This window comes from Sorex fumeus, unplaced genomic scaffold (genome assembly GCF_029834395.1).
Source record: "Sorex fumeus unplaced genomic scaffold, SorFum_2.1 ptg000122l, whole genome shotgun sequence".
NCBI lineage: Eukaryota > Metazoa > Chordata > Mammalia > Eulipotyphla > Soricidae > Sorex > Sorex fumeus.
This window is the reverse complement of record NW_026606179.1, coordinates 59,839,516-59,865,408: the sequence shown is the minus strand read 5'-3', so window position 1 is coordinate 59,865,408 and position 25,893 is coordinate 59,839,516. Positions and strand designations below refer to the sequence as shown.

The window sequence follows — 25,893 nt, the reverse complement described above, 5'->3', positions numbered from 1 at the left end:
CCGCCTTAGCCCCGCCCCGCCCCAGCTCCACCTTAGCCTCGCCCCTAGCCCCGCCCCAGCCCATCCTAGCCCCGCCCCCTTCGGAAGGCCCCTCCCGCACGGGGCGCGCCGCCGCCGCCTCCGCCGCGGCCCCTCGCGGCCGCCGTACTTGGGCGCGCCCGCGCATGCGCCCCGAGCGGCGTCTCGGCCGGGGCTCGGCGGGTCTGCACCGATCGCGCCGTCCCGGCTCGGCTGCAGGCGCCCGGCGGGCCCGGCGTCCGGGTGAGTCGGGGGGCGCCCCCCTCCCCGGGGTGTGCTCGCGCGCGCGGCTGTCGGGGCGCTCGGGGCTTGCGCGCGGGAGGCGGGGACGGGCGGGGGAGCCCCCTGCCTCCAGCGCGCGTCTGCGGCGGTCGGGCGGGCGCTGGATCTCATTTGGGTCCCCCGAGCACCACTTCGGGCTCGCGGGGCCCCCGCGTGCTTGGCTTGTGATCGCCGGGGCTGCTCGAGGCTGCGACCGGGGACCTCGGCACCCGGGGCTGGAGGCGTGTCCCGCCGTCGTGCGGGAGCGGGAGCCGCGGGCAGCGCCGCCCGGGCTCGTCGCTTTCCGACTCTTGCCCGCTGGGGTGAGGGTCTGGGGAGGGCAGGGCTGCTGGGGGTCGCGGGGGAGGGGCTGGCGGTGTCGAGGGGAGTGATCCAGCCAGGACGGGGGTGTAGGGAGGGGTTCCTGGCATCAGCCCCAAGGCAGCCCAGAGCATCAAGGCCGAGGGATGCCGGCCCGGCGCAGGGAAGGCTGGACCCCAAAGGAGGGGTGGGGGGAGAAGCCCGGGCTGGGACGCAAGACCCTTCCGAGCCTGTGAAAGAAGGCCATCCAAAGTCCAAAGTCCTTCCCCTGCCCACACCCTAGCAGCGAACCCTTTTTTTTTTTTTTTTGCTTTTTGGGTCACACCCGGCGATGCACAGGGGTTCCTCCTGGAACATGCACTCAGGAATCACTCCTGGCGGTGCTCAGGGGACCCTATGGGATGCTGGGAATCGAACCCGGGTCGGCCGCTGCAAGGCAAACGCCCTACCCGCTGTGCTATTGCTCCAGCCCCGCAGCGAACTCTTTTTATCTACTTAGAACCCGTAAGACTGGGCAGTTTGGGAAGAAAGCTCAGAAAGCCAACTTTGCACAGCCAGGTGCAGGGTATTCCCAGGCTGGGCTCCCCACACTCTAACCGGGCGTGGGTCCCTTCCTTCTCTTGCTCTCCTCCTCTCCCTGATTCTGAGGTTGCTCACATTCCAATTTGGGGTGGGTCATTCCTTTTCTCCCCCCCCCCACCATTTTTACCCCCCACCAGTCATCCAGGACCATTCATTGCAAAGAGCAGCCCATTGCCCTGCCTGATATCATTGCTCTGAAGTCTCCGTTGGGTTACCAGTTCCCACACGAATGACCCTTTGGTGGGGTTTGAGGACTGTGGGTGGGACTGGTTCACAACCCCCTCCCTGAGACACTGCACGGGAGAGACTGGGTGGTTCCGGCAAGGTCAGTGGCGCTCTTTTGAGGCTCCCCACAGCCCCCTCCAACTGCCCAAGTTGCACAAGCTCCTCCCCAATGTGGACACTAGGGTCCTGCCTGCGTCCAGGAGGCGGTGGTCCAGCCACACCTGGGTAAGGGCCTGGTCCTTACCACCTGCATGGCCAGGAACCTTGGTTCCCAGGCTGAGGCTAAGTTAGGATTTTCACAGGGAAAGAAGCTCCCAACCTTCACACGGATCAGGTACTTTGTCACACAGAAAAGAATTTCAGAGAAGCAGAATCGTTTTATTAAGGGAAAAGTGGGGCGGGGGGGGGGGGGGGGGGGATGAGAACCCCCTAGCACTGTAGCACTGTCCTCCCATTTTTCATCCATGCACCAGTAACATCTCCATTGTGAGGCTTGTTACTGTTTTTCACATGTAGCACTGTTCTCCCATTGTTCATCGATTTGCTCAAGCGGACACCAGTAACGTCTCTATTGTGAGACTTGTTAGTGTTTTTGGCTTATCGAATTCTCCACGGGGAGCTTGCCAGGCTCTGCCTTGCTGGCAGGATACTCTCGGTAGCTTGCTAGGCTCTCTGAGAGGTTTGGAAGAATTGAACCCGGGTGGGCCATGTGCAAGGCAAACAACCCACCCGCTATGCTTGTTCCAGCCCGAGAACCCCTAAGGAAAATGAAATGTCCTGCTCTTAGAGGCCAGCACCAGGGCCAGTTACCCGGAATAGGGCATTGGGGAGCTGCCTGTATGGAGTAACATGCAAGTTGTTTTTTTTTTTTTTGCCTTTTGGAGAGTGAAAGGTTTTTCCTCTATCCTTGGAAGGCCAGAGAGTTTTTTTGTGGGTTTTTTTTTTTTGGCTTTTTGGGTCACACCCGGCAATGCACAGGGGTTACTCCTGGCTCAGCACTCAGGAGTTACTCCTAGCAGTGCTCTGGGGACCATATGGGATGCTGGGAAGCAAACCTGGGTCTGCCGCATGCAAGGCAAACGCCCTCCCCACTGTGCTATTGCTCCAGCCCCAACTTGCAAGTTCTTTTGACACATAATGGGTCTTTCCAGGCTTCTGTGGCTTGGGGCTCTGATAAGAGGGACTCCTAGGACTTTGGACTCTGGGTCCTTTATCTTCATCACCATCTTCCCCTGGGACTCTTTGTTTCTGAGGGTTCTGCGAGTGGTCTCCCGCTGTGTTGGGGCCTGGGGACTGAGCTGGCTTTGACTGGCTCCCAAACATTGGTTTTATGGCTTCCAAAAATTCATTGCCAAGGGGCCCCCTTAACCTGCCTCCCTGCTTCTAAATGAACCGCATTTCTTTTCTCCTTAGATCTTTTTAAAGTGTTGAGGTCTAAATTAGTTCTCAAATGTCTGATTCTAAACTGAGCTTTGGTCAGTTCTTGGGGGGGGGGGGTGCGGGGTGGGATTTCTGTGTACGCTGGCGAGAATATCCTCTTCCTAGCCTGTGCTTCTTTCCAGTGGATTGTGTGTCCTGTCTGTCAGCTCTGGACCCCCAGTGGAGTGTAAGTCGTCTGGGGGAGTGTTGAGTGCCTGTAAATGCTGATGAAGGTTTATTCTGTCTGGGAAGGCCCTGGGAACCCTCCTGTGGATGCCGCGTGTGGAAATGAGCCTGAGAGGCCTGCAGTGCTGCTCGGACGCCCGTGGGCTGCCGCTCTCCCATCCTCTCTATGGGTTTGCTCTTTCTCTGGCCGTCACTTTGTGGCCTGCACTTCTCTGCCATGACGGTTGTTCTCTGCTGTCTGCTAGCTGGGGTTCTCTTTGCCTCTGTCGAGTCAGGGTCAGAGTTTGAGAAAGCTAGAATATACTAGCTTAATACCAGTGTCTTCTGAAATGTGGACTTAATTTTTTTTTTTTTTTTTTTTTGCTTTTTGGGTCACACCCGGTGATGCACAGGGGTTCCTCCTGACTCATGCACTCAGGAATTACTCCTGGCGGTGTTCGGGGGACCCTATGGGATGCTGGGAATCAGACCCAGGCCAACCGCATGCAAGGCAAATGCCCTACCCGCTGTGCTATCGCTCCAGCCCCCATTTTTTTTTTTTTTTAAAGAAAGCCTTGAGTATTACTTTACAGTTTTTCCTGAAGAAAGAGCCAGCAGATGTGCTAAACCCCAAGACTTCTGGTCTTGGCTCTTGGCATGTTTAAAAAGACATTAGACATTGCAGCTGCGGTGTAAATTTCTTCCTGGTGTAGTCACACAATAGCACAATCTCCCTAAAGGAACCCGAGTGGCATTAAAACACAGGGTTTTCCCCCCTTGTGATTATAGATTTACAGAAGCGTGCTATTAGGATGCTTCCTCCCGTTTTCTTGACTAGAGTAAACGCGTGGCTTTCTCTCGGCTCATTTCTTTGCTTTCGTGCTGCCACCTGGTGGTTGCAGTCTGCTATGACGCTACTCACTGAGGACACTGCCCGATGCTGGGGCAAGAGGTCCGCAGCGGAGAGCTTGCCTCAGCCTGGGGTCAGTCCCTGCGCCTCCAGAAGGACGGAAGAAGAAAAGTGGGTGGAGAAATAGCGTGGTGGGCATTTGCTTTCATGCAGGAGGTCTGGATTCGAGGCACATGGTCCCGGAGCGTCATCTGGGGTGGCACAAAAACAAAACCAAATGAAAAAAAGTGGAATTTAGTTGAGTCTTGAATAAGGGGAAGGAGTGGAGGGAATCTACAACTTTTGTACCTCTAGCAGGCATGCCCACCTCCATCTGCCCTCATTGCTTATCCCTCATGAAAGTTTGACTTGTTCTGCTGGAGCCTGTTACCAAAACATCAGAAATGAAAATCCCAGTTATCAGAACATCAAAAACGCTGCAGTTGAATATTTTTTAAGAGTTTGATGCCGCTGTTTTGTATCAAGTGAGGTTACCGGGGGAAGGAGTGGGGTTTGCGTGGAGGAAACCAGAGTCATTGTGACAGGCTGACGCATCCGAGGGTTTCTAAATGTCGTTGTAAGGATGGGACTGTGGTTCTGGGTTTTCTATGCAACCATTTGAGTGGGATTTATCCCTCCCCACTTGTACATGGTTTCTTTCACCTGGCTCAGTAGCGCAGTGTGGCTGATTGATAATGACTTTGACACTTTAATTTTGTGTGTGTGTGTGTGTGTGTGTTTGTGCATGTATTCTTAGTAGCAGGAAGTATTTTTCCTTTTTGTATTGGGACTGGAACCCAGACCGTCGTTGTGTGAAGCCTGCACTCCTGCCCTGGTAGCCATTGGCCTGCCTGTTTATTCCTTGATTGTGAATCTTCTTTTTGGAAATGCCTTGACGTTCCTTCATTGTGAGCCTGGATTCGACGAGGACTCCAGACTCTGGACGTGTCTGGTCTGGGGCAGAGTTTGTGTCACCGCAGCTCCGGAAGACCACATCCCTGCCCCGATTTCCACTTTGGGTTTCCAGTCCGGCTTCTGGAAACACCTTAGGAAATGTAGTCCAGCCTTTCCCGGCACGTTGACAGCCTTTCACATACACGAAATGTGTCACATTCATGCTCACTTTCAGACACTGTAGCACTGTCCTCCCGTTGTTCATCGATTTGCTCGAGCAGGCACCAGTAACGTCTCACAACAAATTGTGAGACTTGTTGTTACTGTGTTTGCCCTATCAAATACATCACAGGTAGCTTGCCAGGCTTTGCCGTGCACTTTCAGATACTATTACGGGTTTTTTATTTATTTATTCATTTATTTTGCTTTTTGGGTCACAACTCGCAATGCTCAGGGGTTACTCCTGGCTCTGCACTCAGGAATTACTCCTGGCGGTGCTCGGGGACCAAATGGGATGCTGGGAATCAAACCCAGGTCAGCCGCATGCAAGGCAAACCCCTTACCCACGGTACTATCCCTCCAGCCCCCTGTCACGTGTTATTTTAAATCTCTCGACAACATGGGATATAGCAGTCAAAATCTAATTTCATGAAGAGGTTTAGGTCTTAGATGACGTAATTGAAGTAAATAGCCTGTGACTAGATGAGATGTGCCAGCTCTTCCCCTTCAAGACTTATCTGCTCCCTTCAAATTCATTAGGAGTCTAAGTGAAGCAGTTCCTTTCATCTGTTTGCTCTGTCTTGGTGGATAACTCCAAGTTTCACTTACAGCTTCCTGTTCAACCTAATGTCAGCCCTCTCCGACCTGAGCACTCCCCCCAGGAGGATTCACACTCAGCATTCTGGCGCAGGGGAGGAGGGCCAACAACTCTCTCAGTGCAGTAGCACTGTAGCACTGCCCTCCCGTTGTTCATCGATTTGCTCAAGCGGGCACAAGTCACGTCTCCATTGTGAGACTTGTTACTGTTTTTGGCATATCGAATATGCCATGGGGAGCTTGCCAGGCTCTGCCGTGCGGGCGGGATACTCGGTAGCTTGCTGGGCTCTCCGAGAGGAACAGAGGAATCGAACCAGGTCAGCTGCGTGCAAGGCAAATGTCCTTACCTGCTGTGCTATTGCTCCAGTCGTAACAGTGCAGCAGTATGTTCAGTTCTGATGTGCAGGAGAAGGGCCAATGGCCCCGATCCTTTTCTTCTTGTTTCCAACACTATGGTCATCTGTTAGATTCTTTGGGACACGGGCCTAGACTTAATTCCTGCTGGCCCGGTGGCCAGTGGACTCTGCAAAGTAGTTCTCTTCTGTCTGAATCCCTCTCTCAAACGACGTGGAGATCCTGTCTTTTCTATTTTGAAAGTGGGACAATTTGTCATGGTGAGAGATTACATTAGCCGTTCCACTGCCACTTACGTAGTTTTGCTGTGAAAATGTGAGTGATACCTACTTTGACCTACATAAGACCAATTTCTTACGGGTTCAACTGAATTTTGAAAATGTATGTATTTCCTGTGATCTGGGGGGAGAATTTAAGACTTATGCCCAGCTTGTGGTAAGCGTTGGAATTATTTCCTCTGCTTAGAGTGTGAATATGTCCCTGTGCCCTGAGGAATTTTACCTATATATGAATACGAAATGTAGGCCGGGAACATACTCCCTAGCACTTCTGGTATGGCTCAGAAAACACACAAAATGTGTGTTTAGCTTTTCTTCAGTTGATAAAAGTTTTTCTGAGTAATACTAGTGCAGGTGCTTAAAAACACGCGCTCTCCCTTCGAACTATCTCCCCAGCCTTACAGTAGGCTTATAAAAAGGACGACTCCTTTCATTGCGTTCTGAGAATGATGCCATTTTTCATCATCATGCTCTTAAAAATTTTATTTTATTATTTATTTATTTTTGCTTTTTGGGTCACACCCGGCAATTCACAGGGGTTACTCCTGGTTCATGCACTCAGGAATTACTCCAGGCAGTGCTCGGGGGACCATATGGGATGCTGGGAATCGAACCCAGGTCGGCTGCGTGCAAGGCAAACGCCCTACCCGCTGTGCTATCGCTCCAGCCCCTCTTAATAAATTTTGATTATTTTTGCAGTGCTGGGGATGGCACCTTGCTGGGATCTAGACTTGTGAGGCAATCTCTGCCCCCGAGCCGCCTCCCTGGCCCTTAGCATGATGCCTCGAGAGTTTGGCCTTGTCTGTCCCACCAAGTCCAACGGGGTCTCCTTGCATCAGCAGCTGGGCACAGCCGGTGTGCGGTGGGCAGGGATGGAGGCACCGGGAAGGGGGGACGGGGGAAAGGAAAGAAGGAAGCAGCGGAAGAAGATCCGGAAGGGAAGAGCACTTTAGCAAGAGCACTTTAAGTAGTAGCAGCTGACCAGAAGAAGGGGCACTGTGAAACTGTTCGCTTCTTTGGCATTTGTCATTAGGGACAGGGCTTCTAAACCTTTTCCTCGCATGACCCCTTTTCACCTCAAGAGTTTTATGCAACCCCATACATACAGGTGTGGAACAAAGAACTTTTCCTGGTAATAATAAAGAAATTTATTTATTTATTTATTTATTGACTTTTTAGGGTCACTCCCACAGATGCTCAGGGTTTACTCCTGGCTTTGTACTCAGGAATCACTCCTGGCAGTGCTGGGGGACCCTCTGGGATGCCGGGGATCAAACCCAGGTCAGCCGCATGCAAGGCAAATGCCTTACCCGCTATACCATCGCTTCGGACCCGAAAGAAATTTATTTTAAAACATTTAAAAAAAAAAAACCGGGCCGGAGCGATAGTACAGTGGTAGGGCATTTGCCTTGCATGCGGCCGACCCGGGTTTGGTCCCCAGCATCCCATAGGGTCCCCCGAGCACCGCCAGGAGTAGTTCCTGAGTGCAGAGCCAGGAGTCACCGCTGTGCATTGTGACCCCAAAAACAATAAAGACAGAAATAAAATAAATAAATAACCCAGCAAACAAACAGACACATTAAAAAACAATTGGCCTGGGCTGGAAAGAGAACAGCTGGCAGGACGTCGGCCTTGCACAAGGCTTCCCCAGCTTTGGTCCCCTGTATCTTTGCCCTGGCACTGCCAAGTGTGGCCCAGAGGTCAAATGGAAGTCAGTGACCTTGTCTGGAGTCCACCCACAGTTATCCTCGGCAGCTGGGACCTAGGATAAGTAAGTCGAGGCGAAGAGGCCTTACCTGTTAATGCCCTGGGTTTTTAGCATAGCCTTGTATTTTAAGTCAAGTTCTGGATGGAGGAAAATTGGTACGCGTGAATGCCTTTATGCTTCTGTGCACCTGTCCGTGTTTATTCAGCAGCCGACTTTTCAAGTACTTACAGTTTGCAGTCATTTCAGTTATCATAAGCAAAATCTGAGGGTAGATTGAGAGGATTATGCAGGAATACTGTGGTCGCTGTATTTGCAAAATAAAATGCTTGCGACGTTTTACGTTTTTCTAACTAAGCCCGTGTGCGTCTTCCTTTAGAAAAAACAAAGCAGGAGGCAGTTCGATACTGCATATAAATTTAGGTGCCATATGTTGGCACACTTTAAATTGCAGTCTGAAACTTCACTTTGCTGAGGCAAAGGTTTTGTACCCCCAGAAAGACTATGTGAGTGACAGGCGAACAAACCTAGCACTCGACTGCATTTTCAGTTTGGATTTCAAATATTCAAGTGGGCAGAATGGCCCGATTTATGATCTAAAGCTGGGACTTTTTTTTTTTATTGTCCTTAGTAATTACTGAATAGAAGTTAACTGGGGAAATTTTATAAGTTAAAATCTGAAAGAGCCATGTGATAATACTGCTTTAAAATTCCAGATTTATCTGTATTTATTTTTAGGCTTTTGTTGGAATGGGAGGTGGATGGGTATGAAAACTGAAATCTGAAAACTCTTAACAGATTGAAAGTGTAATTTATACACCGTGGATTTTATTTTATTTTTTAGCGATAGCACAGCGGTAGGGCGTTTGCCTTGTGCGCAGCCGGCCGGGTCGAGCCGGGTTCGATTCCTCCGCCCCTCTCGGAGAGCCCGGCAAGCTACCGAGAGTATCCTGCCCACATGGCAAAGCCTGGCAAGCTCCCCGTGGCGTATTCGATATGCGAAACACAGTAACAACAAAGTCTCACGATGGAGACGTTACTGGGCCCGCTGGAGTAAATCGATGAACAATGGGAGGACAGTGATACAGTGCAGTGCTTTTATTTTTTTTGCTTTTTGGGTCACACCTGGCGATGCACAGGGGTTACTCCTGGCTCATGCGCTCAGGAATTATTCCTGGCAGTGCTCAGGGGAGCATATGGGATGCTGGGAATCGAACCCAGGCCGGCCATGTGGAAGGCAAATGCCCTACCCGCTGTGCTATCGCTCCAGCCCCTACACTGTGGATTTTACCATTATAAGTTCCTTTAGTAGATCCATTAAGTTTTCACAGTTGTGTGTCCTTCACCACAGTCTCATTTATGTAGAGGGGTTTTGAGTCACACTTGGCAGTGCTTGGGCTCCTCCTGGCACGGGTGGTGCTCCCGGAACCATATGCAGCGCCAGGAATCGAGTTGGGCTTGGCCACAATTAATAAGGCAGGTGCCGCCACCGCTGTGGCTCCCAGTCTACTTCCAGAACATAAATCCGTGCCCACCCCCAAAGATTCTTTTTGTGTCCATTTGCAAATGAATCCCCAGCCCCACCTTCAGGTTTTATTTTTGAGTTTTGTTCTTTATGGCTACACCCAGAGGTACTCGGGGCTTACTCCCAGCTCTGTGCTCAGGGAGCACTCCTGGAAGGGCTGGGGAGACCATGTGGAATGCTGAGGTCTGAACTCGGGTAAATCACGAGCACCCTACCTGCTATACTGTCGCTCTGGCCCTGCTCTTCTGCCTTTTGTCGATAAATTTGCCGTGTGTGTGTGTGTGTGTGTGTGTGTGTGTGTGTGTGCGTATGTGTGTGTGTGTAGTGGGGGGAGGGGCGTTGGGGGGAGGGCAGTTTTGCCTGTGTTCAGGGTTACTCCTGGCTCTACACTCAGGAATCTCTCCTGGCAGTGCTCAGGGGGACCATACAGGGTGCCGGGGTCAGCTGCGTGCGAGGCAAGCGTCCTACCTGCTTACTGTCCTTTCGGTCCCAATAAATTTGCCTTTTACAGACACTGCATGCACATGGAATCTTACAGTCTCCTGAATCTTAACTTGCTCAATTTAGTGCTTTTTCGTTTCTCTTGGAAGTGAATCCCTTTGATTGGGGCTGTTTGGCAAATCTATAGTAATATCTCCTTGGGGTCTTCATTTGTATTTCCCTAATGGAATTCAGCTTCTCTCTTCTCTCTCTGTTCTGTCTGTGTTTTTTTTTTCTTTCTGGGTCACACCCGGTGATGCACAGGGGTTCCTCCTGGCTCTGCACTCAGGAGTTACTCCTGGCGGTGCTCAGGGGACCATATGGGATGCTGGGAATCGAACCCGGGTCAGCCGCGTGCAAGGCAAACGCCCTCCCCGCTGTGCTGTCTCTCCAGCCCCAAGCCCAGAGAATTTTGCCCAAAACAGAATCGAACCAACGAACTGCGCCCTTCCTCTCAGAGATCGGAGCGCGACACTGGAAAGAGCATACCTTTCGTGACCCGTTTCTGTATGTTCGGTGAAACACAGATTCAAATGTCTTGCCCACTTGGGGGCCCATTTTAAACATGGAATTATAAATATTGCCTTAGATTTAAATTCTGTGTTATAAATAGTTTAAAACATTTTGCTGTGTGTTTCAAATATTGCGGTCCCTTGAGTCCCGCCGTGTGTGTCGGGGTCACACCCCAGCGGGCCAGGAGGAGACCTCGGCTCCGCAGTGTAGCGAACACCACCCCGCTCCCACTCCCAGGTGTTTAATTTTGATGATTTTTTTAAAAAAACTGATTTTTCTGTTAAACTCTTAGTCTGATCTAGGGGCCAGAGCGATAGTCCAGTGGGGAGGGCATTTGCTTTGCACACGGCCAACCTGGGTTCAGTTCCCAGCTCCCGTAAGGCCCCTTGAGCACTGCCAGGGGTAACTCCTGAGCATCGCAGGGTGTGCCCAACCCCCCCCTCAATAACCCCCCCAAATAAGGCCACTTTTCACCTAAGCCATCTTTATTGAAGCTTTTAAAATAGTAAAGCAAATTAATTCTTTCAGTAATCTTTTCTGAATTAAAAAAAAAAAACAAAGGTGAATAGAGTTGCCTAATTACAGAAAGTACCTGAAAAAATAATGTTTCTTTTTTTTTTTAATCTTGATTGCTAAGTTTTTACTTTGTGAACCAGTTAAATTTATTTTCCAGGGTTTCAGCTTCCTGTTTTTGGTGTAATATTTTTTGTAATATTTTGGTGTAATGTTTTGTAGACATTTCTATATCGGAAGGCTTTTTTGTTTAATGTTTATTGTTTATACGTTCTCAGCCAGATGTTAGGAAGCAAGCAGTCTATATTAATTCACACTAATGTGAGGCTAGCTTTAATTCTCTGAGGAATATGCACTTATAAAGGGTAAAGTCAGTTCTCTTAATTGACAGAATTTCATCTAAATAAAATGAGTAGCTAGCAGTTTCAGGAATGTGGGTCAAATAATTGAAGTCAGACTTATTAGTATAGACAGACTGTTTCCGCTTGAGCACTTGTTCGTAGGATAGAGTCTCTTGAGGAATCTTTTTTTTCCCTAAACCTAAACAGATTCTCTGAATACTCGAAGAATTCCCAATTGCTTGCTTGTGAAGTCATTGACCAAAGAAGTTGAGACTCAGTTTAATAATTTACCTAGGGTCAACATTGTTTTTCTGACGAAGGTCGCGACAGATTCTTACTGAAAGTTCGTTTTCGGTTGCATCGAGAGTTGTATTCATGTTATTCAAGACGCTCTTATATCCACAGGTGGTTCTGCTGGGCTCCGTCACCTCCTCCCAAGGATGCATCCCGACTTGTCTCCACACTTGCACACTGAAGAGTGCAACATCTTGATAAACTTGCTTAAGGAATGTCACAAAAATGTAAGAGTCCAGCGCCATGACCGTGAAGCAGAACGGAACTTAGGGAATCCGCCTTGCTGGAAGCTGTTGTCTCCCATCAGTGGGAGGGAGGGGTAATGTCTGAGCAGTGGCTCTTGGAGAAAATCCAACACGATTGTCAGGCAACTTCTGAAATGATAAGCAGTTAGAATACAGGTTCTTCCAATACAGTAGTTTTTCCTTTTCTCACTCACAGAGCTCTAGAACAATTATGTTCAGCTCCAATTCCGCTGATCATAATGGAATTTATTCTAAATACATTCTGTACTTTAATGTCACCATTGTGTTTAAAAGAAATTGAAATTTTTTAGATGTAATTAGATATTAACCTGGTTTAATTTATAATTGCCCTGTTTTGACAGGTTTACTTAATTATTAGTGGAATGGAGGTAAAATTCCTTGGTTGAAACCAAAATAGGAGAAGCTTATTTTTGGAGTGCATTAAATTAAGGTGATATTTTTACAGATGTTAGGTATTTAGTTCTCTTTGTATATTTGCTCTGCACGGCAGAGCCTGGCAAGCTCCCCGAGGCGTATTCGATATGCCAAAAACAGTAACAAGTCTCACAAGGGAGATGTTACTGGTACCCGCTGGAGCAAATCGATGGACAACAAGAGAACAGTGCATATATCTGCTGTGTGGTAGTTATTATAGGAAACTTTTTGTATTTTTGTTTTCTTTTTTTTTTCCTTTCTGCTTTTTGGGTCACACCCCATGATGCACAGGGGTTTCTCCCGGCTCTGCGCTCAGAAATTACTCCTGGCGGTGCTCAGGGGACCCTATGGGATGCTGGGAACCGAACCCGGGTCGGCTGCGTGCAAGGCAAACGCCCTCCCCGCTGTGCTATCGCTCCAGCCCCAGTGATTGTTTTTGTGTCCTCTGGATCTTTGTTTATTTCCCAGTCCCCAAGATTCTCTCTCTCTCTCTCTCTCTCTCTCTCTCTCTCTCTCTCTCTAAATAGAAGTTTCAGGGAATTACTGTTTTGTATTTTTGATGGTGCCAGGAATCGAAGCCAGGACCCCACACATGCGAGACAGGTGCTGTACTGGGGGGGGGGGGGCACATCCCAGCACCCTGTTTTTAAAAAATGTGTTTTGCATGACATTATTTCCCCCTCCCCCCCCACTACCTGGGATGGGGGCCATGTGTTGTTGGAGATGGGACATGGGGCCTGGCATACAGGACATACTTACCCCTTGGGATTCTCTCCAATTGCCTATTGTGGTGTTAGGTTTTTCATTTCAGATTAATTTCTGTGTATGGTGTGAGGTGTGAGTCAATATTTACTTCGTGGAGATTTAGTTGTTGCAGTGACATTTGTTAAAGAGATTGTCCTTCCCCCACTAATTTATTGTGATACTTCTGTTAAAAATTCATGGGCCTTACCCGAGTGGGTCTATTTCTGGGTTTTCTAGCCCTTTCCACTGATTTATGTGCTATTCTTAACACCAGCAGCACATTACCTTGATGTGTAGCAGGTCTCAAAATCCTGCAGCCTTTCCCTTTTCCAGAGTTGTCCTGTCTGTCCTTCGTCCTTTGTATGTTTGTTGGCCTTGTAGGTAATACGTTCCCCACATGCGCAGATGAGTGCTTAGTAAATCAGGGGACCCCAGGTAGATTTCTGGAGTTCTTTGGCTGGTTGGTTCAGAACTTTGTAGTACTCCAACCTTAACTAATTAATGAATTAGTTACTTAATCTTTTTGGGTCACACCCAGCAATGCTCAGGGGTCACTCCTGGCTCTGCACTCAGGAATTACTCCTGGCAGTGCTTGGGGGACCATATGGGAGGCCGGGGATCGAACCCAGGTCTGCCGCGTGCAAGGCAGACGCCCTCCTTGCTGTACTATCACTCCAGTCCCAGTACTCCAACTTTTCTTCAGAATGCCAGTCACCTCAGCCCTCAGTTCTGCTGTGTGCCCCGAGCACATTAGAGAAATGGCTCTTGTCCTCTTGGGTTCTCTTGCTGTGATGGAAATTGCCTCTAGGTAGGAGGAACACTGGTGAGCCAGTCCTTAAGGAATATTGGCTCAGCACCTAAACTCATTTGCTTTACAGCTTTTTCCTCACATGCCCTTATTTACAGTGGGAGGGCTGGATCCTAACCAGGTACTCCCTTGTGTCCAGAAGCAGAAGTTTATTTGAGAGATGGAGTTTTGGGACGGGAGCGATAGCACCATGGTTAGAGGACATTTGCTTTGCACTTGGCCAGACCCGGGTTCAATCCCCAGCATCCCATATGGTCCCCTAAGCCCTGCCAGCAGTAATTCCCGAGTGCAGAGCCAGGAGGAACCCCTGAGCGTTGCTGGGTGTGGCCTCGAAACCAAAAGTTTCAAGTAAATGGCTCTGGGAAAATGATGTAGCCATTTGAAAAAGTAAAATTCACTCTGTACCTTATGTCACAGAAAGGAATCAGCTTCTCATGGCACAGACATCAAAAATGTCAAAAGCTAAAACCATGCAAGTGCTAAGAAAATGTAAGTTTCTTTAGGATTTGCTCATCCCGAGGCTTCTGGCCAGGATGCGGCATCTCGATCCGTCCTTGCAGGCCTTTTGCCTACCTCTGTAGGCTCGGCTCGCCCTGCCTCGTCTTCCGGTGCCCTCCCCAGCGCTGGCACCTGTTCCTCTCTCCCAGCCTGGTGTGGGACAGCTCTCGCCAGCTCTCCTTTGGCCAGGTCCTAAGATCTGCAGGCGTCATTCTACATGCTCTCCCGCTTCCTCTTCCTTTTCTCCTTTTCTGCCCCAGATTACCTTGGCATCACTCTGTTCCGTCTGTAACCGGTATAGTCCGGTTCCTGCTTCGTGCAAGGTCCTCACGCTCAAGGTAGCAGAACTCTATTTTACACTCTTAGGAATGTCTGACGGCCCCACAGAACTTTGTTTATGTGGATTTTTTTTTTTTTTTGCTTTTTGGGTCACACCTGACAATGCACAGGGGTTCTTCCTGGCTCTGCACTCAGGAATCACCCCTGGCGGTGCTTCGGGGACCATGTGGGATGCTGGGAATCGAACCCTGGTGGGCCGCGTGCAAGGCAAATGCCCTCCCCGCTGTGCTATCGCTCCAGCCCCATCTTTATATTGACTTTACCTATTGGATTTACTGAATCTGATATGAAAACTGGTTTTAAGTCTTGCACGCAGCCCACCTGGGTTTGATTCCCAGTATCCCATTAAAAAAAAAAACCTGACTTCATATTATTAATTTATTTCTAATTTATTTCATTTGATGTTAACAGTTTTTTTTTTTATAAAAATCTTTTTTGGGGGGCTGGAGCAATAGCATAGCGGGTAGGGTGTTTGCCTTGCACGCAGCAGACCCAGGTTCGATTCCCAGCATCCCATATGGTCCCCTGAGCACTGCCAGGAGAGATTTCTGAGTGCATGAACCAGGAGTAACTCCTGTGCATTGCTGGGTGTGACCCAAAAAAGCAAAAAAAAATTTTTTTTTTTTTGGTTTGCTTTTGTTTTGGGGAGCATGCCCAGTGATACTCAGGAGCTGCTCCTGGCTCTGCACTTAGGAATAATTTCTGGCGGTGCTCAGGGGACCATATGGGATGCTGGGGATTGAACCCGGGTCAGCTGTGTGCAAGGCAAATGCCCTCCCAGCTGTACTATCTCTCCAGCCCCCTAAAAAGATTCTTTTTTTTTTTTTAATAAACCAAAATAAAGAGTGTCATTGCATTGGCAGTCTTTTTTTTTTTTCCTTTTTGGGTCACACCCGGCGATGCTCAGGGGTTACTCTTGGCTTTGCACTCAGGAATCACTCCTGGCGGTGCTCGGGGGACCATAATGGGATTCTGGGAATCGAACCCGGGTCGGCCGCGTGCAAGGCAAACGCCCTACCTGCTGTGCTATTGCTCCAGCCCTGCATTGGCAGTCTTACACTTCTCTGGTCTAAGGGAACCCTCTGGATCCTCTGTCACAGTGCTACGAGGTGATAGTCTTCCTCAGGTCCCAGCTGGAGATCTTCACTGCCCCCTTGTGAGAGGATGCAGATGACCAGCCCGGATGAAGCCTTTGTTCTTTCCTTGGGGGAAAGGTCTTCGAGGACTGATGGTCCCCGACTGCATTTGGGAACCACTAGATGTGTGCTCTCAGTAGGACCTTCAGTTTGACACGCAGTGCCTTTGCGACTTTGCCTTTCAGAAACCCGCAAATGACTTAGTACCTCAGCCAGTCGGGTCCCCTAGAAATAGACGAGGCACAAGAGGCTTACACCGTGTGTGTAAAGAGAATTCCAGTCCATGGACGTTTCTTTTGCCAGTTCCCTTTGGCCATTTTGGGCTTCATGATTCTTACAGTGGGGGCCACTTTCCGTACCTCTGGTTTGGAGGGGAGGGAGCAGTTCCTGGTGGTTCTTGGCCTTGGTGCTGGGGACTCATCCTGTGTCAGGGATTTAGCTCTGGACCCCATGTCTGCTGTACGCATGCCTTACCACTGGGCTACCTGCGCAGACCTTGGGCTTTGTGATTTTTATATACTGTCACAAGAGTATTGTAATTTTCATTTGGATTTCGTTACATTTTTAGTCAAATTTCAGTTTGGGTTTTTATTTATTTATTTATTTATTTATTTATTTATTTATGGGCTGGAGCGATAGCACAGCGGTAGGGCGTTTGCCTTGCACGCAGCCAACATGGCCGGCCCGAGTTCGATTCCTCCGTCCCTCTCGGAGAGCCCGGCAAGCTACCGAGAGTATCTCACCCGCACGACATATTCAATATGCCAAACACAGTAACAACAAGTCTCATGATGGAGACGTTACTGGGCCCGCTCGAGCAAATTGATGAACAATGGGAGGACTGTGACCGTGATTTATTTATTTATGTTTTGCTTTTTGGGTCACACCCAGTGATGCTCAGGGGTTACTCCTGGCTCTGCACTCAGGAATCACTCCTGGCGGTGCTCAGGGGACCATATGGGATGCTGGGAATCGAACCCGGGTTGGCTATGTGCAAGGCAAACTCCCTACCCGCTGTGCTATCACTCCAGCCCCAGTTTCAGTTTAGTTACGTTTTTTAAGGCAAAACGTGTATGTGTATATATATATATATATATATATATATATATATATATGCGCACTGGTAGAAATAAATGTCGATCTGTACTGTGATAAGATTGCCATAACTTCTTAAAAGTCGAATTCTTTTTGTTGTATCTGCTTCATAGAAGGTGTAAATTTGTTGTCAGGGAAATATACAGGAAGTATTCTTCAGAGATCATTGAGTCACTAGTAGGAGTTCACGGTCTTAAACGTCTGCCAGAAAACGCTGACCATTTTTTCAGTATGGATTAGAAAAGTGCGTTTTAAGTAGTGATGAGGCAGGAAATAAAAAGTAGCATGAGGCATGGCTTGCTAATTATGTGTTGTCTGGTTTTTATGAAAGCCTTAATTAGAAAGAAAAGGATAAGATGTACTCATTACAACTACAAGTTCAGCACTTATAGCATGTCATTATAGCAGATTTCCGTGCTTTTGACCCACCCTTAAAACCCAGGCCGTGCTTACACACTCATTCTGGCCCTGCTGCGACTCATCTGAATTTCCTTTGAGGAGTCATGCTTTTTGCCTTAGTAGTTACGGGACTTGAAGCCACTAAGAGATTTTCACTTTTATTTCCAAACAGAAAACACTCTGAACTTCAGACGCATTTTTTTTTTTTTAAAGATTTTTGGACCACACCCAGCAATACTCAGGGGTTATTCGTGGCTCTGTGCTCAGGAGTTATTCCTGACGGTCTCTTACGGGACCATCCGGGGTGCTGGGGATCAAACCCTCGTCAACCATGTGTAAAGCAAGTGCCTTCCCCACTTCAAAGGTCTCTCAGCCTCCAGATAGATTTTCTTACGTAGTGAATTATTAGCTCATTTATGTAACCCACATAGGCTACTTATAATAATAGTTACGTGTTTCTGAAATAGTTTGATTTTTTTTTTTTTGCTTTTTTTTTTGCTTTTTTGGGTCACACCCAGCGATGCACAGGAGTTACTCCTGGTTCATGCACTCAGAAATCTCTCCTGGCAGTGCTCGGGGGACCATATGGGATGCTGGGAGTCGAACCTGGGTCTGCCGCATGCAAGGCAAACTCCCCACCCGCTGTGCTATTGCTCCAGCCCCAGTTTGTTGATGTGTTAAATGGAGGAAAGTGAGAAGTGGCTGTGACCCAGACATTTAGGAAGTGAATTCTGCAAGTGAGTGTTGGCTGGTAAAGTCACACCCACTGAGCATCATGGCCACTCAGCACGTGGACGGCAGTCCTTGTAACAGGATGGTCTGTCCTTGACTTTAACTGCAAGAGTGCTTGCACTGTCCTTGTGAGGTTTGGCCAGCCCGTGGGTGTCTCTTTCCTAGCTCCAGAGGGCTGAAAGTATAAGCCTGCCTGAATATTTTGTGCTTTGGATTTAATTACCTGCCTATTAACACGCTGACACACGAAATATTTCTGTAGGACTAAGTATTTTGTAATTCTTGGGCCAGAGACATGACTGTATTGCGGCATGAAATATTTTACCACTTGTTCTTTTTTTTAGCACAGCTTTCTGAAATTTTTTGGTCATTGCAATGATCTTGATCGAGAGATGCGAAAATGCTTGAAGAAAGAGGTAAGAAAGGTGCGAGGTGAATACGATCAAATAAGGGGAACAGAACATTTCGGAGCGATTGTGCATCACTGGGTGTTCTTACATGCCCCGCCCCCGAATGAGTGTAAGCAGGAAGGTGACCGTGCGTGTGCCCTTCCCTCGGACCGAGTGCAGAACTGAAGGCCTCTTCTGTGGACAGTTTTTTTTTTTTTTTGCTTTTTTTGGGGTCACACCCGGCGATGCACAGGAGTTACTCCTGGTTCATGCACTCAGGAATTACTCCTGGCGGTGCTCGGGGGACCATATGGGATGCTGGGAATCGAACCTGGGTCGGCTGCATGCAAGGCAAATGCCCTACCTGCTGTGCTATTGCTCCAGCCCCATGTGGACAGTTTTAGAACAGTTATTTCCCCCCTTGCATGCACATACATGAAAACAAATTTCTTACTCTAATCACCGTAATTCTTTGGTTGAAGTTTAATGTTTGGGGAATTGAATTCCCTTTCAGCGGAGTGACGTGGCCAATTCAGCTATTCTGGGTAACTAACACTAGATCTCGATTTTCTTCTGTAACATAAGAACATAGACTCCAGCTTTATTTTATTTTTATTTATTTATTTTTGGGGGACACACCCAGCGGTGCTCAGGGGTTGCTCCTGGCTCTGGACTGAACCCAGGTCGGCCACATGCTTGGCCCTCCGTGCTTGGCCCCATGTCTTGCTTCACGATCGAATTGGACCTGCTTTTCTCTCTTCTTTTCCTCCAGTTCTCTGCACCTGTGCTTATTTGTTTCCTCTCTGCTTGCAGCGTGCCCTTCGTGACAGTCCATTGCTCCTAATGCTGCCCCTCTTCCATTTCCTTCATTTGAAGCTTTAACTTAGAAAAAGGATCTTGGTTGGGGATATCACTCGGTGGCAAAGTATACGACTCATCTGTGTAAAGCCTTGAACGTGATCCTTGCAGAAAAGGTTAAAAAAGGAAAAAAGAGATCTCGCCAGTCACCTCTGAGCTGCTTTCTGCTGCCGCATCGCTACTTTTGTACTTTTTATTGGGAGAATCCATACTTTGTTTTTGGGCCACGCCCAGTGGTGCTTCAGGCTACTCCCAGCTCGCCAGTCTGGTTATTCTGAACTTGCCTCCTGTCTCCCCAGGGCCTCACCAGTGCCATGTTTTCCAGACTCTCCGATTGTCCTTCCTAGTCGTTTCTGTCCTTTGGTTACTTTCCCTCCGTTCTATCTGTCGTTTGGTCCTTTTTGTTTTCTTAGCCACTGCGGCGGTGCGTGTGGGCTCCTCCCAGCCTGCTCCCTAGGGACCCCGACGTGCCTGGATCGAACCCCAGGCGCCTAACATGATTTGCGTGAGCTCCAGACCGTTGAACTTTTTTTGGACTCAGTGGAGGTTTTGGGTTTTGTTGTGGGGGGCTTTGTGGGCGCCCACTACTTTGGTGGTCTGGACGTGTTCCTGCCTCTGTACTCAAGGATCACTCCTGGCAGGCTCGGGGAACCGAATGGGGTGCTGGGGGTCAAACCTGGATTAGCCGTGGGCAAGACAAGCGCCCTGCCCACTGTACTACAGCTCTGGCCTGGTGGAGTTTTCAGTAACACTGTCCTGAGAGGCTGTCTCGATCTTGTTGGCCGTATCTTTTTATTTACTTATTTTTTTTTTTGCCCTTTTTTTGGGTCACACCCAGTGATGCACAGGGGTTACTCCTGATTCATGCACTCAGGAATTACTCCTGGCTGTGCTCGGGGGACATATGGGACGCTGGGAATCGAACCTGGGTCGGGCCGCGTGCAAGGCAAATGCCCTACCTGCTGTGCTATCATTCCAGCCCCCCCCTTTTATTTTTTTAACTGAATCACTATGAGATACACACTTACAAAGTTCTTCATGGTTGGGTTTCAGTCATACAGTGTTCCGGCACTGTCCCTTCACCAGTGTGCATTTCCTTCCAACCGTTAGTGTCTCAAGTGTCATGTTCTTCCCCCTCCCCCCCAGCTATGGCAGACACTCTCCCCCCCCTCTCCTGGGCATTATGGGATACAGGCACTGACAGGCCATCACGTGTACCCCTCTACTTCCTTTCAGCGCTCAGTTCTCGTCTAGACCGCTCGTTTCCAATTACCATTGTCATAGTGGCCCCTTCTCGGTGCCTTGGTGTATCTTAACATATTCTAATGCATAGTCTGTTTTAATTAGTTCTTTGATTTATTTTATTGCCTGCTATGAAGCGTTATTTTCTGAAATGTGACTGTGAGAACCCCCTCCCTCCTTCTCCCTGCCTGGCTTTTGCGCTGAGAGCAGCATGTATCATGAAGGTCGCTACGGAGTATTTTTCTCCGAGTAGATACCCCTGCGTTCCAGAATTATTAAAACATTGTTCTAAGCAGTGGGATGACCTTTTCCTTAATAATTTTATGAAGGAAATTAATTTATGACATACTAAAGGGATGGCTTTGATTAAAGGGACCTGCTGCTGAATTCATCACTAACTTGAAGCAGCCCTTTGATGAGGGGAAAAAAGTTGAAAAATAGCATAGCCGAAGATCCGTCAGCACGTCGACCGAGAAACAGCCTCAAGGTCATCTGCCCAGCTCCTGGGATCTGAGCTTACTAAGATGAAGTAGCTCCATGGAAGGGATCTGTTTCAAGTGTCTCCGGGGTTCCGAGCCACACCCGGGGCTGCGCGGGGCTCTCCCTGCCTGTGCTCCTCCTGCCTGTGCTCCCCGTTAGCCCTGGTGGCGTTGGCGAGGGAGGAACGCCCCAGGGCCTGGTGCCCACACGCCAGCTGCAGGCAAGCCCAGCAGCTCCTCCGTCTCTGGAACCCGTGTCCACACCGAGGCCTCCAGTGGGCGAAGGGAGGAGACCGTCTGTGTAGACTCACTTTCATCACTGAGTTTTTGTTTCCGTGGCCTTTTTGGATCACTCTGGTTCCTGGGAAGATTTGGATGTCCAACTGTTCACATACACTTGTTTTTTCAAGTTCTTTTTACTTTTTCTCTCATACCTGTGGACCATTCATTCACACTTACAGTGCTTCTATTTTTGTGTTTTAAGCAATGTAAATATAGACATGTGACAACATTTATATATATTTTTTCTGTTTAAAACAAGCGCTTTTTCTGAGTGGTAGGCTTTGCATCCATTTGTTTGTGTATTTCCATTACTTCCATATGTTTTTACCTACTCACCAGATTAAGATATGAGAGTAAACCTTCAAGGTGAAAACTACGGTTGATTCACCTGATTGTTGTTTCCATTCAGCTGATTGCTGGAGCTTCGGTGATGGCGGAGGGTCCAGTTTTATGACTGCTCAGGTGGAAAAAAAAAAACCAGAATAATTTTCTGGGTCTTTCCTAACTAGAAGCACTCCAAGATGACGTGAGACATTAGATTGTAAACTCCTGCAAACTCCAGGGACCAAACTTGTTTAGCCTGAGTACTTAGTGGATTCCTATGTTGGGGGAGTTAACTGGCCACGGCCTTGGTGTCTGTTGGGTGTAGGTGTCGTGTTATGTTGAACGAAAGGAGGTAGCCACCGAACCCAGTTCAGATTCAGTGACGTAAAAGACGTAAGACTTTTGCGAGTAGAAACATTATTTTGTAAATACTTATTTCTTGGATGCAGATGGTGACGTAATCGGCTCTCTCTTCTCTTCCCCTTCCTTTTATTTTCCAGTACATGGAAAAGAGGATCAAGAGCAGGGAGCATGGCCACGCAATGCGAAAGAGACTGTTTAATTCTTCCGAGGAGTCTGAAAAATGAATTGTGTTTTCACTGGATGCCTTGGCTGAGAGAAGACCTAAAGCCTCTTGGTTGGCAGCTGAAAGAATCCCCCCCATTTGGTCTCCAGCCCCCTTTGCCGATCTGTAGGCACATGCCATGGAAAGATCCGGAAAAGCCTGGATTCTGACAGTGTGGGCAGAGCCTTTAGTTCTCTCCAGCAAACTTGACTTCCCGCCTCCCCCGTTTCCCTCCACCAGGGAACGCTGGAGTCACTTCTCTCCCTCAATAAAATAACTGGTTTTAATCACACTCTGTTCTCTAAGACTTGCCTGGAGTTAGGGCAAAACCATCACCGTCACTGTCCTCCCGTTGTTCATTGATTTTCTCGAGTAACGTCTCCGTTGTGACACTTGTTACTGTGTCTGGCATATCGAATACGTCACGGGGAGCTTGCCAGGCTTTGCCGTGCGGGCGAGATACTCTCGGGAGCTTGCCGGGCTCTCCGAGAGGGGCGGAGGAATCAAACCTGGGTCAGCTGGGTCGGCCCTTGGGCAAAACAGTCCCATTAAACTTCCCTTTTTGACCATGTGGCAATTCTGATGCTTAAACTTTTGCTTTGGTCTGAGGGCCACACCAGCAGTGCTCAGGGAGTATGTGGTGCCTGGGGGAGCACCAAGGCCCCCCCAATGCAAAGCACGTGCCATTGGCCTTCGAGTCACCCATGCAGCCCTGCCCTGGGCTTACACTTTGAGGACCTAAGCCAAGAAAGGTTTGGGGAAATCTCACACATACGAATTAAAAAATGTTACGACTTAACTGTTTGTAAGAGACTGTGTTCGAAAGGGTGTTTATTAATAGACCGAGTGATAGCACAGTGGGTAGGGCGCTTGCCTCACATGTATCTGACCTGGGTTCGACCCTCTAGCACCCCCCGGGAGTGATCCCTGAGTGCTGCTGGATGTGGCTTAAAAGCCTAAAAGTGCTTATTAACATTGGTGAAACTGCATCTAGTTAGGATTTGTGCCTGGGTCGACTCTGCCCACCCCGGGTCACAGCACCCTGAGTTAAGTCCGGGGGTCCACCTCGACCAGCACCCCTGTCCCCCAGGCCCTGCTTGCTGGCGCCTTGCTGTTAGTCTTCCTGCCAGTGTTGCTTCTGCCAGGTGTTCTTTAGACCTGTGGCAGAGAAGGGGCTTGATCTTGTCAGATAAGGTATCAACAGACGATGAGCTGTTGACAGACCGAGTGCTTCTGGCAGCGTCTCTGTGTATGTCCAGTGAGAGGCCTGGTTAGTGTCAGTATTTAATAAACGCTTTTTCTGTCAAGAGAGTTCAAGTGGGGTGGTTTAGCCAGATGGTTCCACAGGGTAACCGATTTGATGAGGGGGCACAGGAAAAGGGAGACTGAATTCTGGGGTTCCTTTCTGTTTTGTTTTTATCTTTTTGTTTTTTGGGTTACAACCTGCAATGCACAGGGGTTACTTCTGGCTTTGTTCTCAGAAATTACTCCTGGCGGTGCTCAGGGGACCGTATAGGATGGCGGGGACCGAACCCGGGTCAGCCACATGCAAGGCAAATGCCCCCCACTCACTGTGCTGCTGCTCCGGCCCTCTGAGGTTCCTTTCAAGACACCAGTCTCTCCTCCCTTCGAGTGCCAGGCAGATGGGGCACAGAAGTAGGCCTTTTGCCTGAAGAAGTGTGGTCAAGTGCAGTGTAGTCACATTTCTGTGCGTGTATCGAAGTCGGGGAGCAGGGCTCAGGAAGGAGGAGCCGTCCCAAGAGAAAACCACTCATCAGAGATGACGTCTGACTCACCGAGAACAGGGTGTGCGTGGGGACCCTCCCTCATCCCGCAGGACTGGAGCTGGAGAACTGGGGGGGAGTTCAGAAGTGGATTTGGATTCTGTTGGAAGTCCCATGCTTGAGGCAGCCCGTTGCGGCCCTTGGACAGCGCCTGGGGATGTGTGGAGAGCACTTTCTGTTGGAAGTGTGAGTTTTTTTTTTTTCTCCTCTTAGATTTTATTTAGTTTGGGGATAAATTAGAGGAAAAGGGAAGATTATGCCCAAGGAGACCAATTAGATTTTCATCCTAACTTAGGTCGGGATGAGGGCCTCAATTCAAATAGTGACTTGGGACTCGAGAAGTGGTCAAATTTGTGAGAGGAGTTAATTCCACTCTGTTGTTTGTGCAGTTACTGCATAAGTGCCGAGACCCTCCACCACTCTCCTCAGGTCGCTTCTGTCCACCGCTTTCGTTGCGTCCCCACTCAAGTTCTGCTGTCAGAGTCTCGGGGTGACTTCTCGGGTAGGGGCCTGAGGTCCTAAGCCGCTGGAGTCAGTCAGGGTGGAGGAACGGGTGACCACGTAAGGGCAGGCTGAGGGAGGAACTGAGGCATTCACGGCTGTGACGTTTTGTGCCTCAGGAACAGAGTTCGCTCCCCGGAGCCTCTCCCCCGTCAGGCCTCCTCCTGTCACTGTTGAGGGAGTTGCTTCTCCCCAGAGGCTGTGTGACTGGTCAGGAGTGTCTCTGCATGTTGGCTGCGGTGCAGGTGTTTGGCCGAGCGCTCGATCAGCAGAAAGTAGCCCGTTTGTAGTGAACGCTTCAAGTGTGAACGCTTCAGTTCCCATCTGCCTCATTTTCCCGTCAGGGCAGTGTCGTGTGGACACGTCCTCTGCCATGGGGTCGGTTGAGTGCCTCCAATGTGAAATTCAGATCGAGTCATAAAGCCGTAAGCAGAGCTGCCCTCCCTGCCCAAGGGACCCTCCAGGTAACACCTGGATCCCGGGTGGCTCCCCTTGCCTCAGAGCGAGCCCTGTGCTGTCCTATGCCGGGTAGCGGCCAGCTCCTGCCTCTCAGCCCCTTCTAGCAGGGTTTGAGATTGAGGGAGAAGGGTCCAGCCTGGGGCTTGGCGCCCCCCCGCTGTCTATCCCCGCTGTCTATCCCCGCTGTCTATCCCTGGCTGCAGAGACCCGGTTCTGAACCAGCTCGTTCCCAGCTGGAATGCTTAACACCTTGCTTGCCGGCCTCAAGGGAGGACAGTGTCAGGGCCTGGCACCAGGTCCCTAGGAGGACTAAGTGACATGATGTCCGTAAATCGAATCGCAGATGGCCTGGAACCAAGAAGGGAAGCCGCATTCAGAGTTCTGTTATTTAGAAATACATAAAGCGGAGTGTTGGAAGCCAGACTCGTGTGTCGACAGGGTGCCCAGGTCACTTGGGGGGTTCCCACTGGGTAGGACTCCAGCAGAACCACGGCAGATGTAAAGGGGTGGGCTTAGCTGGGGCAGGAGAGGCCAGACTGAGACTGGTCCCTAGGAGAGTCTGTTCCCCGGCGCCCTGCAGCCCAGCCTTTCCGTGGCGGAAGCGTGACTAGGCCTCACGTCACGCCTTGGGGTTCAGGTGTGTCCAGACTTCCTGCCTTCCCCAGCCCTCTGGAGCAGAATGAAATCGTACCATTTCCCCCCCTCCAGAGCAGAGGCCCTTTTTCTGAGGGTTTTTCATTAAAAAAAAAAATTAATTTTTGGTGGAGGAGCACGCCACCACACCTGGCAATGCTCAGGGGTTAGTGCTGGCTCTGAGCTCAGGGATAACCCCCAGCGGGGTTCGGGACCCTATGGGATGCCCGGATCGAACCGGGTTGGTTGCATACAAGGCAAACGCCTTATCCACTGTACTATCGTTCAGCCTCAGTGTTTCATAGAAAACGTTTATTGCCTCCTGTACTAGAAGCCGAAGAGGCTGGAAGGAG

General features: G+C 49.4%; 1 protein-coding gene across 1 annotated transcript; it reads left to right on the top strand.

The window, feature by feature from the left end:
- Nucleotides 1–163: 163 nt before the first annotated feature.
- On the top strand, nucleotides 164–22,455 carry CMC2 (C-X9-C motif containing 2). The gene is made up of 4 exons (XM_056136889.1): nucleotides 164–261; nucleotides 11,705–11,820; nucleotides 18,369–18,440; nucleotides 22,099–22,455. Exons 1-4 carry the CDS (start codon nucleotides 165–167, stop codon nucleotides 22,183–22,185), a joined length of 372 nt encoding a protein of 123 aa, XP_055992864.1. The 5' UTR covers nucleotide 164; the 3' UTR covers nucleotides 22,186–22,455.
- The last annotated feature ends 3,438 nt before the right edge of the window (nucleotides 22,456–25,893 follow it).

What these genes read in the sequence shown, in the direction of transcription:
- CMC2 (XM_056136889.1), top strand. Translation starts at nt 165, where the DNA reads ATGCGCCCCGAGCGGCGTCTCGGCCGGGGCTCGGCGGGTCTGCACCGA. An exon ending in TTAAGGAATGTCACAAAAAT is followed by an intron (nt 11,821 to 18,368) that starts GTAAGAGTCCAG and finishes TCTTTTTTTTAG; the next exon opens with CACAGCTTTCTGAAATTTTT. An exon ending in GAAAATGCTTGAAGAAAGAG is followed by an intron (nt 18,441 to 22,098) that starts GTAAGAAAGGTG and finishes TTTATTTTCCAG; the next exon opens with TACATGGAAAAGAGGATCAA.